Source organism: Aphis gossypii, chromosome X, assembly GCF_020184175.1.
Source record: "Aphis gossypii isolate Hap1 chromosome X, ASM2018417v2, whole genome shotgun sequence".
NCBI lineage: Eukaryota > Metazoa > Arthropoda > Insecta > Hemiptera > Aphididae > Aphis > Aphis gossypii.
The window spans coordinates 58,157,517-58,173,119 of record NC_065533.1 but is presented as its reverse complement, the minus strand read 5'-3'; the positions used below and the strand labels follow the sequence as shown (position 1 = coordinate 58,173,119).

At 25.8% G+C, this 15,603-nt stretch overlaps 2 protein-coding genes and 2 pseudogenes across 2 annotated transcripts in view; all 4 read right to left on the bottom strand.

The window, feature by feature from the left end:
* LOC126551608 (uncharacterized) overlaps positions 1-15,603 on the bottom strand; it is a 231,092-nt gene that overhangs the window by 50,169 nt on the left and 165,320 nt on the right. The window lies entirely within an intron of this gene.
* LOC126552537 (uncharacterized) lies at positions 4,814-6,221 on the bottom strand. Its single transcript, XM_050207257.1, has 4 exons — positions 6,211-6,221; positions 5,926-5,986; positions 5,529-5,779; positions 4,814-5,443 (listed from the first exon to the last, which is right to left on the bottom strand). Exons 1-4 carry the CDS (start codon positions 6,219-6,221, stop codon positions 5,026-5,028), a joined length of 741 nt encoding a protein of 246 aa, XP_050063214.1. The 3' UTR covers positions 4,814-5,025.
* LOC126551604 (uncharacterized) lies at positions 6,212-9,930 on the bottom strand (annotated as a pseudogene).
* Positions 10,310-15,213, bottom strand: LOC126552536 (uncharacterized; annotated as a pseudogene).

The window sequence follows — 15,603 nt, the reverse complement described above, 5'->3', positions numbered from 1 at the left end:
TTAATTTATTATCATATAAAATTAATAGCTTATTACCTGATGCTCTTGATTGTGTCCTTTGCGCAGATGAAATGTCTCTTAAAACTCATCTATTTTATAAAGTCCACAAAGACAAAATAGTTGGGTTTCATGAGACAAATAAATGCAAAAAGTATGAACCTGTTAAGTATGCTCTCGTACTTATGCTTAGAGGCATAAATCATAACTGGAAACAGCCAATTTCATATTTTCTTATCTTTAATAGCTGCCCCGGTAATGATTAAAAAGATGTTGTTTTTTCAACTATTTCCCGCTTACAAAAAATTTAATTAAACATCAAAGTATTCATTACAGATCAAGGCTCAAATTTTTCTCAGTTTGCAAAAAATCTGTATGTATCTACTAGCAAACCATATTTTGAAGTAGATTCAGTACAAATTGCTTACATTTTTAACCCGCCTCATCTGATAAAATCTACTCGAAACATGTTGTTTAAACACGACTTTCATATTAATAATAATATTATTACTAAAGACCATTTAATATATTTTTACAATTATGATTCAGAGTGCAATCTACGTTTGGCTCCCAAATTGACATATGATCATATTTACCCGGGTCCATTTAAGAAAACGAGAGTCTATTTAGCTACACAAGTTTTTAGTAATACTGTTGCTGCTGGGATGTCATTAGTTTTAATTTCCAAAATATTACCGCCTTCTGCACAATTTACGATCGATTTTATCAGTGATATGGACAAACTATTTGACATATTTAACTCATCAAAAATTCCAAATAGAAAACAGTACAACCGTCCTTTTAAACACACTGAATTACAAATTGCACATTTAAATAAAATGGCAGATATATTTAGATCTTTAAAAGTGATAAATAAATTCAAAGGTTCTGATGAAACAAATAGAATGAATTTTATCAATGGTTGGTTAATCTCAATTTCAGGGCTGCAATTTTTGTGGACATTATTAAATCCAACTAAATCCCAAAAATTTGTCCTCTATACAAACAGACTTAATCAAGACTGCTTAGAGAACCTTTTTTGCACGTTTCGTCAGCAACAAGGCAATTCTTTTAACCCAACACCAATCCAATTTATTTGGGCATTTAAAAAAATTTTGTACCTAAGTTATTTTCAACATTCCCCCGGTGCTAATTGTATAAAAGATTTTGATGAAATACTAAGTTCGATAGAACCCACATCAGAAAAAACAATTTTTCTGGAAAAACCAAAAACCGAACATTTCAAGTTTAAAGGCATAAGTGTAGGGACAGTTGATTATAGACTTTTAAATCTTCCTGAACAAAATACATTAACATAAGTGTCAGGGTATCTTATGAAAAAATGTATTGAGAAACATACTTGCCAGATTTGTATTGACTATGCAGTATGCACATTCTCAAAAACAGTTGGATCATTCATTTCTTTTATCATTCTATAAAGCATGCCCCACTAGTGACCATTCAACAATTGGGAATTTAATGATGCCGCATGAAACTTTTTACAATTATATTAATGAGTTAGAGAATATTTTAATTAATAACTTTCCTACAATTGCTATTGTAGATGGAGTTGGGGCCGAATTAAAAAATTATTTTTGCAATGTACCTTTTAACCACCCTTGTGAGTTTTTCGATAAATTGTTTTTAATTAATTTGTTTACAAGGTTTAGAATATTTACAGCTATCAAATTTTTAAATAGAAATTTAATGTCTGAAAAAAAATGAAGAATAGGAAATTAACTATTCTAACTCATTTGTAAATTGTTTAAATATAATAATGTATAATGTATATAATTTTTTTAATAATTTTTGTATGTTTTCATTTATGTTGATTTACTCTATGTATTAAATAAAATAAATTAAATATTGTGTAAATATTGAAATATTTTATTTTTATTTTTTGTTCGGTTTTACAATAATTGATAAAAGAAAATTAGCTTTTGACATTGCTGAAAAATTTTCATTGGTTCATAATTTTAATAAAGAAAAAACAATGAAAATAAAATAAATGCAAGTACAATTTATAATGTTGATTAATCCGGTTTTACGACTGTAAAAAAAAAAAAAAAATCAAAAAGTTATCTCTTTAATGATAAATGAATAATCTCTTTGATTATATTTTAATGTTATATTTTAAAAAAGTTAAGTTTGGACTTTTAATTTGCTAACAGCATTTAATTAATAACATTGTGATATTAATCTGTTTACAGTAATGGTCCTATTGGTTTGTGGACTGAAAAGAAAATTTTAATAAGTTATTATTTTGATTGTTTTTATAAAAGGTACAGGTAGTTAGTTCATTTTAAGATACCAGTTGCCTATATTGGACCACTTAATGAGTTTTACTTAAGTTAAAATATTTCAGAATAAAAATTACAAATTTTAAAAAAATGTTCTGTAAAATTGTAGCTTAGATGGCTAGGTATCTTTGTCATCTATTCTGTGGTAATACAGTTTCATGAAAATCTAACAGAAAAATTAGCAAAAGAATTACAAAATGTCATAAATGTTTCAAATTAGGCGACTCTTCTATCTCTATGTATTTATTACATATAAACATACATATTACATATATTATATATACATTTATACACGCTATAATACATTTAGAGTTCAAATCAACCACCGAGATGAAATTTTTGTATGGTACAATGGATTATGTACAATTTTTGTTTTTCCTTGTATTGGTGGTAACACTGAGTGTCATTCAGCTCAAAACTATCGTACTCCCATAAGACCCCATGTAAATTTTAAAAGAGTGTCCATTCTGCTTTCATCTATTCTGTGGTTTTACGTCTATAATATAAAATATTTATTTATCATCTATGCGACTATGCTCAATGACAATGACTACAAATTAATATTTATATTACTGTTACAGGCTAAGTACTAGTTGTAGACTTGTAGTTATAGTGATAACTTAATAAAATCCAACGAGTTGTCGAATTAGGTATCTAAAATGGTTTTAAACACGGCACTTACATTTGTTAGAGTTTATTCAAGAACATGGAATTAAAATACATGTATCAAAATCACTGTTTTAATAAATATAATAATATTTAATTTCTCATATAATATAACGTAGTAACATAGTTATTTTATAAATATAAATAAAAATATTTAACTGTTTTATACAAATTTTAAAATAGCTGTTTTAATAACTAATGAAGTCTATGTTTTTAGGTATGATAGATACTAGAAAATATTTAGTTGTAATGATTATTGTTTATTTTTTTAAAAAATTTGAATAAATTAATAATAAAATATATTGATTATTCAATTATTGAATTTTTTAAGTTAGGTGTATTATTTATTAATACAAAAATTATTAAATTCTCGTGTTTTTGGCGTACGATAATATAAGTACCTACCTACCAACAAATTATTTAAACACAAGCAAAATCTAAAAAGTATTATAAAGATTTTTTAATTGAACATAATTTTAATTTTGCAAGAATCTAAACATAATATTGGTTATTTTGAAATCAACTTATATTAAAAATAATAGACTAAAAATGTCTTAGCCCCTAAACTCCTCATATAATAATTTCACTCTACTATAATGTAGAGCAGTGATCTTCAACCGATGGGTCGCGATAAGTCTTCTTTTTAATATAAAAATTAAAAATGGTAAATATCATTACTTATTTGAAAAACGTAGTTCACATAACTTTTTTAATTTAATCATTATTCATTACTTCATTATCCAAAGTATTACGAAAACTTCCTGCTCTATAATTTAAATTTTTTTTGGTGCACTAAAGTTGCTCATCTGCTGTAGAGCTTCAATAAATAGCCAAATATTTGGATGATTAATGCGCACTAGTGTTGCAAATTTATAATTCCACCCTTCCGAAATATTGTTGGTCTATATATTATTATGTGTAAAAAAGATATATATTGATTCAGAGGGGAAATTTACATGTACCTACAGCTAAAATTCACGGGGGAAAATGTCCAAATACCTGGCGAAAGACACCAAAAAAAAACATACATCATTGTAAAATCAATACATTCATAACTCCGTTCAAAATCTAAAACTATTAACACAATTATTTTACTATAAAATATAATTAGAATATTAACATGTATTATAATATTATATAGCATTTCTATTTCATATTCTTCATCTTTATTACCTATGTATTGTTATATCGCATATTAATATAAAATTAAAATTATTTTGTTTAATAATCACTTATGTATTATTATTATATGTATATATTTTATTTGTTTATATATTTTTTATGATTATGTACTTTATATGAATAAATGTTATTTATATCCTTAAAACACGAGTATATACTATATATAGGTATATATATATTAGTAAATTATGAATAATATTCATTTTAATTATTAGACTGATAATAATTTATATAGGTAACAAATTGTTATATTTAAATCAATAAATTATTTTATTGAATAGAATAAAATCACTATTACACTGAAAAAAAAACCTTGGTAAAATTGATAAAAATCTAGTTTTAATCAACTAATGTATTGTCACTATACAGCCGATAAAGAATTTTGTTCAATTAATAAAACTAAATTGTTAATTTGTATAAATGATAAAATGTTTATCATTATGATAAAAATTATATTATGATCACGGCTATAGATAATATGGTTGCCGGTCGACCCGAGATTCTCATACTTGAAAAGTGTCTACCAATATGAATCTTTGCTTATCAGGATTAAACAGCTGGAAATTCAAGCACTAGCGCTTGCCCGTGATAGTGACAATATACGCAACTACAATTTTATATGTAGCAGTTAGCGGGCGGTAGACGGGAGTGCTTATTGGATAATTATTTATAGCCGTGGTTGGAACTAGGGTCTAGGATCATTCAATTCTAGATAGGTATTGAATAAACTAAAATGAACTTAATAAATAATATACTACTTTATAAAGAAATTAATATAAATAATAAAATGCTTAAAAAATATTTACATATTAGCATATTTTATATTAAGAATACCCACCTAAAATAAAAAAAAGTAAGTACATAACAGTGTTATATAATACTATTTATTAACTTCTAAGCAATTTTGATAGTTTTTTTTTTTTGTTTTATTAATTTTTTTGTTATTTTGGTTCTGTTGATAGCTGTGTTGACGCATTCTCATGATCAGGTAATATGAATACATATCCATTAATATATCTGTTCGATGTTCAGTGCATGGAAAATCGAAAGTTACATTTTGACTTAAAAAATGTTCAAAAGCATCTTCAAAAACATTAGGAGTATTAGCAAATTTAGCAAATGATAACTCTAATAATTTGAATATTTTAAAAATGTTATTGTTTGGATGTGTCAGGTAGCCTCTATTTTTTATATTAACGAGATCAGCTTCAGGCCCAGTTTGAGAGGTATTTAAATTCTTTAAATGTGTTTTACATAATTCACATTTACTCTGGGCTACTAAACGTTTTGATATATACCTATAAATATGTATTAATTATAAAAATAATAGATTGAAACTTGATTTGTTAAAAACTATCTACGTAAATTAGTTATAAAAAATACCCAGCAAGATAATACACTAAACAATCAAAAACAGTGGAGTCTGAATAATTGTGTTCTAAAAAGATGTCATCAGCTTCCCAACATCCGTTTTCGACAATAGTGTTTATTTTTAGTTTTAATTTTTCAATTTTATTTATTCTAGCTGGTGTATTTGTTGAATCATTGATTATTTCTTTCAAGTCCGCAATAGTAATCATTGGAATATTGTCTAAAGAAATTTGTATAATTAAGTATTTTTCTAGTTTAGTTGTCTTATTACATATATACATATATTTATCAACATACATTATTTATACACCATGCATCACATGTAACATAAATTACAAAAACTATAACATGTAAAAGCCAAATTCGAAACATATATTTTAGCAAAGGACACAAATCACGAATCACAAACATTCATTATAAGAACCTCTATATCATTGCTATTTTTCTTGATTCCTTCTGCTGGATATTTCCTGTTTAGTGAATCAAACATATTATTTATGAAAACAGTAATTTGACTGTTTCATCATATCAATGAAATTACCAACATTCTTTTTTTTATAAAATTCAATAGCAGAGGCCATTGACATACTAAACAACTAAAAAACTATATTATTATTTTGATTAAAGTATTTTATAGATTTCTAACTTGAAAAAAAAAGTATTGTTTTGCTTAAATATAATTTAATTTACCCACCTGTGCTGCATACTTAACTTTCATCTTGATAAGTTATTAAGTTCAAAGTGATTTTTATTAATTTTTGGGCAGGCTTTTGTAAGGGAATTAGCTTCTATTTTATAAACATTCTGGTAGTGCTCCCATTTTATTGGAGTTTTTGAAGGATGTACCTATAGTTAACACGTTCACGGACACCTCACTTTTTGATATAATTTATGTATCTACTTCAGAAAAGCACTTTTTTATTACTGCTATAGCAGTAATATTTTAGTACTGCTATAGAAGTATTGACCTGCTGCATATTTTGTTTTTTAGTAATTGGTCATTACTGTTATAACAGTATAGTATAAAATAAATTCAAAACCATAAAATAATAACTGAACTTGAGTTTTATTTTAAAAATCAATACCAAACTTTAGAAATATAAAGAGAAAAACATTTTTATTGCATGATTTCACTTGATTCATGATACAAATTAATTTAAAACATAATATAAGTAAATATAATAAAATTGATAATATCATAAGTGAATTTAAACAAATATTTATTTCTTTGATTAAATTATGCCATTCTTCAAAACATCTCCCAGGACAAAGAGGTTTACCACAGACTTTACATTGAAATGATGTTTGTTTTCGTATTTTAGTTTTGTAACACTGAATGCAATTTTTAAAGTATGTGTGTCTTTTATATTTGTGGTATGAGAATTTTTTCTGCATAGTGATTGTTTTCAGGTGCTTGAATTTTTGTTTTTTTAATTTTAATAGATCTGTTGCTGTAGTTTGCATTGGAAGTCCTATCAAATTTTTAATTAGCTGATCACGAAATTGCTTAAAGCTTAAATTTGTATTAAAATGTTTTTTGTAAATAAAATATGAATTCCATGTAGTAATGTCTAACATATGGTACAATACTTTCTTATACCATCTTGCCGATTTTCTCGGAGACGAGTAATAGCTGACCATTTGATCACTGCGGTCAATGCCACTCATGCAGTTGTTATAGTCCACTATTTCTGCTGGTTTATTTTTGAGTATGCCGTATTTGTTTTTTGATGGTATAATTTTTGGATGATTTTTAGTAGTTAAACATAAAACATCGCGTTTGTCTTTCCATTTGGATACGTAAACATTTTTGTTGCGTCTCCAAATATGATCACACGTTTCAATTTTTTAGTGGTTACTTCCTTTGGGTTTCCTCTGCGATTGGACCTCAGAGTACCAGTTGTGTGGGTTTTTTTTCTAATAAAATATTTGATAAAGTTACACTATTATAAAAATTGTCCATGTAAAGGCTATGCCCTTTATTTAAAAACGGTTTCATAAGGGTTAAGACGATATTGTCAACTTTTGATACTCCCTCCTCAACTGCTGACGATGTTTGTTTGCCTTTGTACATATCGACATTCAAAACGTAACCATCATGAGTACATAGTTCATAGAATTTTATACCATATTTAGCTTTTTTTCCTTTTATATATTGACGCCATACCAATCTACCTCGATGCGATGTAATACAATGACTCATCCAATGATAGATTTTCATCGGGAAAATATGACTTTTGAAAGTTTTGAATTAACATGTCAAATACTGGATAAAGTTTTTTCATGGGGCCTACCAATGGATTCGTATCATTTGCATATTCTACACTAAAACATCTACATAATTTCTCAAATCTCCGTCCTGACATAATGTGACCAGCAATAGGATGATAATATAATGGGTTATTAGAGAACATGTCTCTAACAACCGAAAATTTGATGGAACCTCCAAGCAAACACACTGCCAAAAAATGTTGTACTTCTTCAGAGGTTGTTGACTTAAAATGCGTAGATCTACTTCCTTTATTGTGAGGACGACATTGGAGACTCATATTTTCACCATATTTATTAATAGAAGATACAAATATTTCAGTTATTTCGTCGGTCCAAATTTGTTTAAAAATTTCAATTGGATTATTACGAGCACTTTCATTAATTTCTAGTTTTATTCCTATCGAATCACTATTAAAACCAAAGTCTGGAATGTCTAAATAATTGTTCACCCATAAATTACTATTATCAACAGGTTCATCATCGCTGCTATCACTTGAGCTTTCGGAAAACGATTCATCGGCTGATGGATCGTCTGCACTTGTTAATTGTAAGCTTTGTGAAAATTAATATTAGTATTATTCTCACCTGGTCGATATTCCGGGTCGGCATCAGAATCATACATATTCGATATGTCTGATTCATCTTCAAAACTTTCATCTAAAAACTCTTCAATAGCTTTTTTAGAATTATTAGCCATTTTTAATTATCACACAGTAAATCATTAACACGAAAATAATGACGTACGCTTTGTCTTGCGTCTAAAACACGACTAAATTGTTATTCTATAATCGTTTTCCGTATAAACGTTTTAATAATAATATTATTGTTCATAATATCATATAATTACAAAGCAAACAACATCCATATCAACATAAAAACGAAAATTCCACCAGAAAGTGTAAAAATAGAACATGTCACATTTGGAATAATATTATTGTGTGATAATGTTACGTGCGCAAATATATAAGTATACGTAATGGGTCAGTCTTATTTCTAGTTTCGTATAATATCATTAAAAACAGTACTGTATGAGCAGTAATGTCCAATTTCGTTAGTTTTGTAAATTACTGTTATAACAGTAGTGACCAATTACATAAAAATTGAAAAAAAATGAAATTACTGGTATAGCAGTAACTGACCGCGAACGTGTTAAAGAAGACATAAGTCCAAGTTTGTACTACATTTAATTTACTTAAGAATTTAGAACTTACTAATAATTGTTTTTTTTCATACAAACGGTTACGTATTGTCTTTAAAAGGTGAGGTGTATCTGAAAATACAAACACCTTCCTACTGCTGTCGTATGGATTTTCAAAATAATTTTTAAAATTTTCTGAATTTGGACATATCTAATTTTATAAATAAAATAATATACATGCAAAATAATACATAATTTGGTAATATTAATCATTAAACCTATTATAGAATATATTTTATTTACCCCTAGTAAATTCCACATTGTCCTATTAGTTGTTGCACCATCTGATGTAAGACCAACTACTTGACCACCGGCATTTTCCATAAGTAAAATAGCTCTTATTACGAGTTTTGCTAAATCTACTCCTGTTAAGTACATATTATTTTTTAAAGTTATTAATTTTTTTTAGATATTTTATAGTATTAACCTTTAACAGTTCCATGTGATGCGAAAACGGCAATTGGCTGATCAAAATTATCAGCTAAACTTTGCCACATGAAGACTAAAGCGTGATTGGCCTTTTGTGAACTATTAGTATTATTCAATTCTTCTCCGAAATCTTCCAGTCCCATATATGTTAAAGTTGGACTATTTACACATATATTTTCTCTTAAAAAAAATCTCATCGAGTACTATTACTCCTTGTTTCTGTTGTTCTGATTTTAAATCAAATTTCTTTTTCAGAAGCTTAAAAAAAAAATTATCAAACCCACACCCAATTTCTACAGCAAGTAAATGTTTTCTGATTGTATTTACACAGGGCAGGGGCAAAATATTTTGGTCTCTTAAAAACTTATAACCACTAGGGGATCTGAAATTAAAAGCATAGTTAATATTAAAGCATTATTATAATAATACAATTTCTTAAATTATACCTTATTTGGAATAGCATACAAAGTAATAGCCAATTTTCACTATATTTTCTGTTTTTAGGGTTTTTCATTTTAGCAGCTTTAAATATTTCGTGGATTAATTCAGATTGACAGTTGGGAATATCAGAATTTTGTAATACTTTATCTAGATTACAGTGAGTTATTTTCTTCATTTTATCTTTAATATTTTTTAAATGGTTTTGTAAACAGGTAATTTTTAAATGAGCTCTAGAAAATTTCTTTATGATTGTATTTTTTGCCTTTCTTATTTTACTAATGGTTTTTTTTTTAGTTGGAGAAAAAAATGTTCTGATAGATTGGTTATTCCTTTGACGCAACTTCTTATTCTTTACAATGTACCACAAACGTTTACACCAGATACAAGTATCACTGAAAATAATTACAGTTGATTTATATTTTCAAATTTATTTCATGCTCAATGAAACACAATTTTATATTAACCTATTACTGCTGTCATCTTTAGGAAGTACTGTAATACACTTTGAATGCCACCACATCCCACATCTTTCTATTGGAATTGTGGATAATTTCACATCTCTATATTTATTTGATGGCACTGCACCTTTACATAAGCTAATTGTATCAAATATTTTAATTATCTTCTCTATTTCAGTATGAATGTCAATGTTAATATTTGAATTTACCTCAATATCTGATAACTCAATTTTTTCGTCAAAAGTATATAGAAATATGTCTGACTCTATAAATATAAAATAACATTAATTCTTATTTCAATTTGTTCATAATATATTTTATATAAAATTAACCTTCGTTTAAAATAAGTTGTTTTTCAATGCATCGCATTTGTGTAACATTTTTTGTATAAGATCCTAACTTGTGAAATGAAATTATAATCTGTTTTTGATTATTTATTATTAAAGTCTCATCAATGTCACAAAACCATTTTGTTGGTATATTTAAATTTAATAATGTTATTTTTTGTTCTACCTTTTAATCAGAAATAAAAACGTAAGTTAAGAAAAATAATACGAATTAAATCATTATATACTTTGTATAGTAGTAACAGTACCTTTAATCTTTTAGGTATTGATTCTATATTAAATAAAGGTACATTTCTTTTTAAATTATTTATTATACCGATATCATGAGTTGTCTCAGCAAAATTATTTTCTTGTGGTTTTTTTGCTGCATAACAGTGATCTATGTTTATACTGTTTATAGAAGATATTAAATTATCAGGACTATCAGGTACTGGTATAGGAATGGCTCCATTACGCAATTTGGGTACTTTTAAGCACACCTAGAAATATATACTTCTTTAAGTATACCTATATTACTGGTTTTAAAAGAAATAATTAAATACGCACTGTATATTTACTATCCCCTGTTCCAAAAACCCATGAATCAACTATGTCACTGTCTCTAAAGTGTTGACGACAAACTCTAGAATTATTATTCTGAAAATTAATTTTTAAAGCTTTCTCCCATTCATATCTTAATGAAAGGTCTTTAGGAATGTAAAAACGACTTTGTTTTAATATTTGTCACGAAAAAGACAATTTGGTACGCAACAGAACATGTTAAAATAAAAATAAAAACACTAGAATATTAGGTACAAATTAATACATTTATTATTAATAATATAAATAATACATTTGATAGTTTTTGCAAAACAATCATAGCTTTCATAGGCAAAGCACATGATTAAAGATAGTGGTAATAACTAATAAATCATAATAAATAATTATAAATTAATAATTATTAGGAGTTCAATATTGAAAGGGCGGGAAAAATTAAATATTTTCATTGAATAATAATTGCATTAGTAGTCACTAGAACATATAAGGGCTAGTGCTTGAATTTCCAGCTGTTTAATATTGATAAGTAGAGATTCATTTCAGTCGACACTTTTTGAGATTCGATTGGCAACCATATTATCTATAGCCGTGATTATGATATTGATAATACACTTTTGTTGCGCCTAGCTTAATATTTGATTATTCCAATAAAATGTTATTAGCACACCATAGAATATTTTATCAGTAGGATCATTATTTTTGTTAAGTCAATAAAAATTGTCTTTTTGAATGATGAAATAATTTGTTACCATACAATTTTTTTTTTTATCAACTTGATAAAATAGATTTATTGATACCAACATTTTAATATTATTGTATGGATAATACATATTGTGTTACCAACAAGACTACCTTTTAATATGCCATTTATATATATATATATATAGTAACGGTTTGTTGTGGGGATAAAACTACATTTACACATAAATATATTTGCATGAATTAAAAATGCATTCCATGATAATATAGTTCAATTAATTATTTATTATAGTTTAAAGTTTAAAAATATAAGTATTATAAGTAATATAACTTAATATAAATATAAATACAAATATATAGGCATAAATTAGAATTGTACATGAGTCAGTAAGTATTACTTATATTCAATATATTATTATTAAGTACAACTGTACTTGTACTTATAAGTATAAATATAATATTAGTATAACAGTAGGTTGTATTATATACAGATAAATATAGATTGATAATATATAAATAAATATAAAGAAAAGGTATATTCATTTACAAATATTACACTCTTAAATTAGACAAATTAGTAAGTGGCTTTTTAATATTATAGTAAAAACAATTATAAAGAAAACCTAGTTTGTTTAAATGTACTACATTATTTTGTTCATTATACACTATTTTCTAAGTCATAAATTATTTGGTTTAAATTAGGGTAAGATTTATCAAATTTTGTTTTAATTGAGTACAAGTATTTTTGAATAAAATGCCAAACTGCACCTGATTGAATTGGATATTCCAAATTAAATAGTTGAAATATTTTAAAGCATAGATCTATTGCTCTTATGACAGTAAAAACTTTAAATTTAATTAAATCAAAATAAACAATTATTTCTCTTGGTTCTAGTGGGATACCAACAATTATAATAAAGGGCTGAATCGGCAATTTAAGTTGATTACGATTAGTTATATACTCTTCGACCATTGTTACTGTGCTGCAAAATACCATGAAGGTATTTTGTGAATCTTTTATTGAAAATTTTACTATATTTTTTTTTCCTCTGTCGTCGATTGTAACTTTCTTCGATGTAGGAACAAACATAGAGTGTAATAAGTAAAATGTAACAGCTTGTTTAACATCTGAAAAAAATTTGTTATTGACGATAATTTTATTCATAAAATGTATATAATAATAAATTAATGATTTACTTTCATTTGGGTTTTCAATATCTGTAAGACTTTTTAACATGTTCCGAGAATTGTAATCCTTGATTTTGGTCATCAGAGCACCAAATATCTTTTCCAATTTTAATTCATAATTTCCAAGAACATTAAAACAATTTGGATATAATGCTTTAAAGTCAATATCAATCTAAAAATAATCAGGAAAGATGAAAGATACCTAGTGTATGATTTATACTTTATTAAATGATGTTAGGTTAAATCAGTTGATAATTGAGTCTATTTAGTACTTAAATATTAATATATATATCAAGAAATAATATACCTAATTAATAAAAGTATTAACCAAAATATACTAAATAGATTACTTATATTATTACATAATTCATTTTAATGTCATATAATAATAATAGTAATGATTTGTTGTTTAAATTTATTAACTATTATTGGTAAAGTACCACAATATAATATAAATGTAATCCAATATTAAATATATTTTTACATACTAATTTATATCCCATTGGTATCATATAGCTTGGCCATTCTTTAAATATTTCTTGAGTTGACGTGGCATTTTTAATTGTATTTAATCTATAATTAACTGTTGCACTCCAATGACGTTCTAGTTCTGGTAAACTGCAGTTGTCATGTCTAATTTGGTTTAAAACTAAATTTATATCTTCTTCTGGTTCTGTAATAAATTAGTAATACATTTTATTATAAATAGGTAACTAAAAAAATTAAAAAATAGTAATTTGGTTTAATAAACTTACCATAATTTATTATTACTATCCAACCGACTAAAAAGTTTAATATTTGAGGATTCGAACATTTCTGTCATTGGTCTTTTTAGTTATCAACCCACTTGTCTTTAATGTTCGTATTGTATTAAAATATTTGCAGTAAATCTTGCCTTTAGGTTGCCTAGGTTGATCTTTCATAAAATGATTGTCCTATAAAATAGTATAATTTATCAAGTTGTAAACTAAATGGGAGATTACTTAAACAGTCAACAAGTTACTATGTAAAATATTATTATTATAATTCAATAATTGTATAAACAATAGTAGATACTGTATGAATCTGTATGTGCCTGCCTACTTATAATTTTATTTTAATTGCCTCATATAAGTAATTTATATTTTTTATGTATTTTTGGTACAATGGTACTAGTACCTACATATAAATCTACTCTGAGTATTAATAGGTATTTACTGTGTTCCAATTAATACATTAATATATAATTATTTTTAAAATAGGTATTAAATAATATCAAACATTCAAACCTTTAGTTCAGATGGAAATATTCTTTGAATTCGGTTTGCAATATTTTCAGCAAGCGCCACAGACATAACTATTTTGTTGGATATTAAATGTCGAATAATCAATTCAACCAGTAAAGTCCTAATGTTATCATTCAAGCTGTTATGAGATTTGTAATATTCAGTTGTCATACCACCTGATGTGCATTTTAAGACGTAAAATAACTCAAAGCCTGACAGTACATCTGATGTTAAGATCTCTTTTGAACAAGAAGGTAGTGAAACAGGATTAGAAGCTATATTTATGTTTGATTCATTTGAATTATTTTGTTTTTGCCATTTTTCCACATTATATCTGAATGTTACTTGAATGCCCAAAGGAAATTTTTTTGTTAACTTCATCAGTTCTTTTCTATTCATTCTTGATAAAGTAATCATATCCACAAGTTGAGCTAAATGAAAAATTAAAATAATTCAGTTTACAAATTAATAAAACTATTATATATTTACCAACTATGTTAAATTTACTTAGGCATGTTTTGCGTAGACAGCTCAATCCCCATTCATTAAGTAAGTCAGTAATTGATTGCACTTTATCATCATCTATTGGATAATTGTAACCCGGTATAGTTGGAATATCTATGTATTCAAATTCATGAGATTCTTCATCCTATAGTTGAATTAATATGTTTGTAGACTTATTAAATAATTAATAAAAATATTAAAATTAAATAAAATAAAATATTTTATAAATACCTACTGACTTGCATGTTGAATAAATCTCTGGTGTCACTTTGAAATATTGAAGTATTTACTGTGTCTTCATTTGTAACTGATTCAGATAGTGTCGTTGAGATTTTCAAAAAGATTAAGTTTTCTATTCATTCTTAAATGTATAATATACTCAGGTACCTAAGTATAAACTTAAATTTTATCATACATATATTTTATACCTAGTATATATTATAATATCATATAATACTAACAAATTAATAATTACTATTTAAAAACTAGGTAATAAGAGACATACACATAGACAAATTAAAATTAATTTTAAAAACTGAGTAGATATTAAAATATATTACATTTGTATAGAATTAAACAAAATATTCTTTTATTCTGAATAGTTTATCGCCCATGGGAGAGTTAATTAAATTTATTGGTGGTCTATTAAAGTCATTTAATTGAATAAATACTGGACTCAAAAATATATATGTTCATTCTTATCTACTTCATAAGCTTCAAAATGAGAATTATACCCATTTAATTTAATTT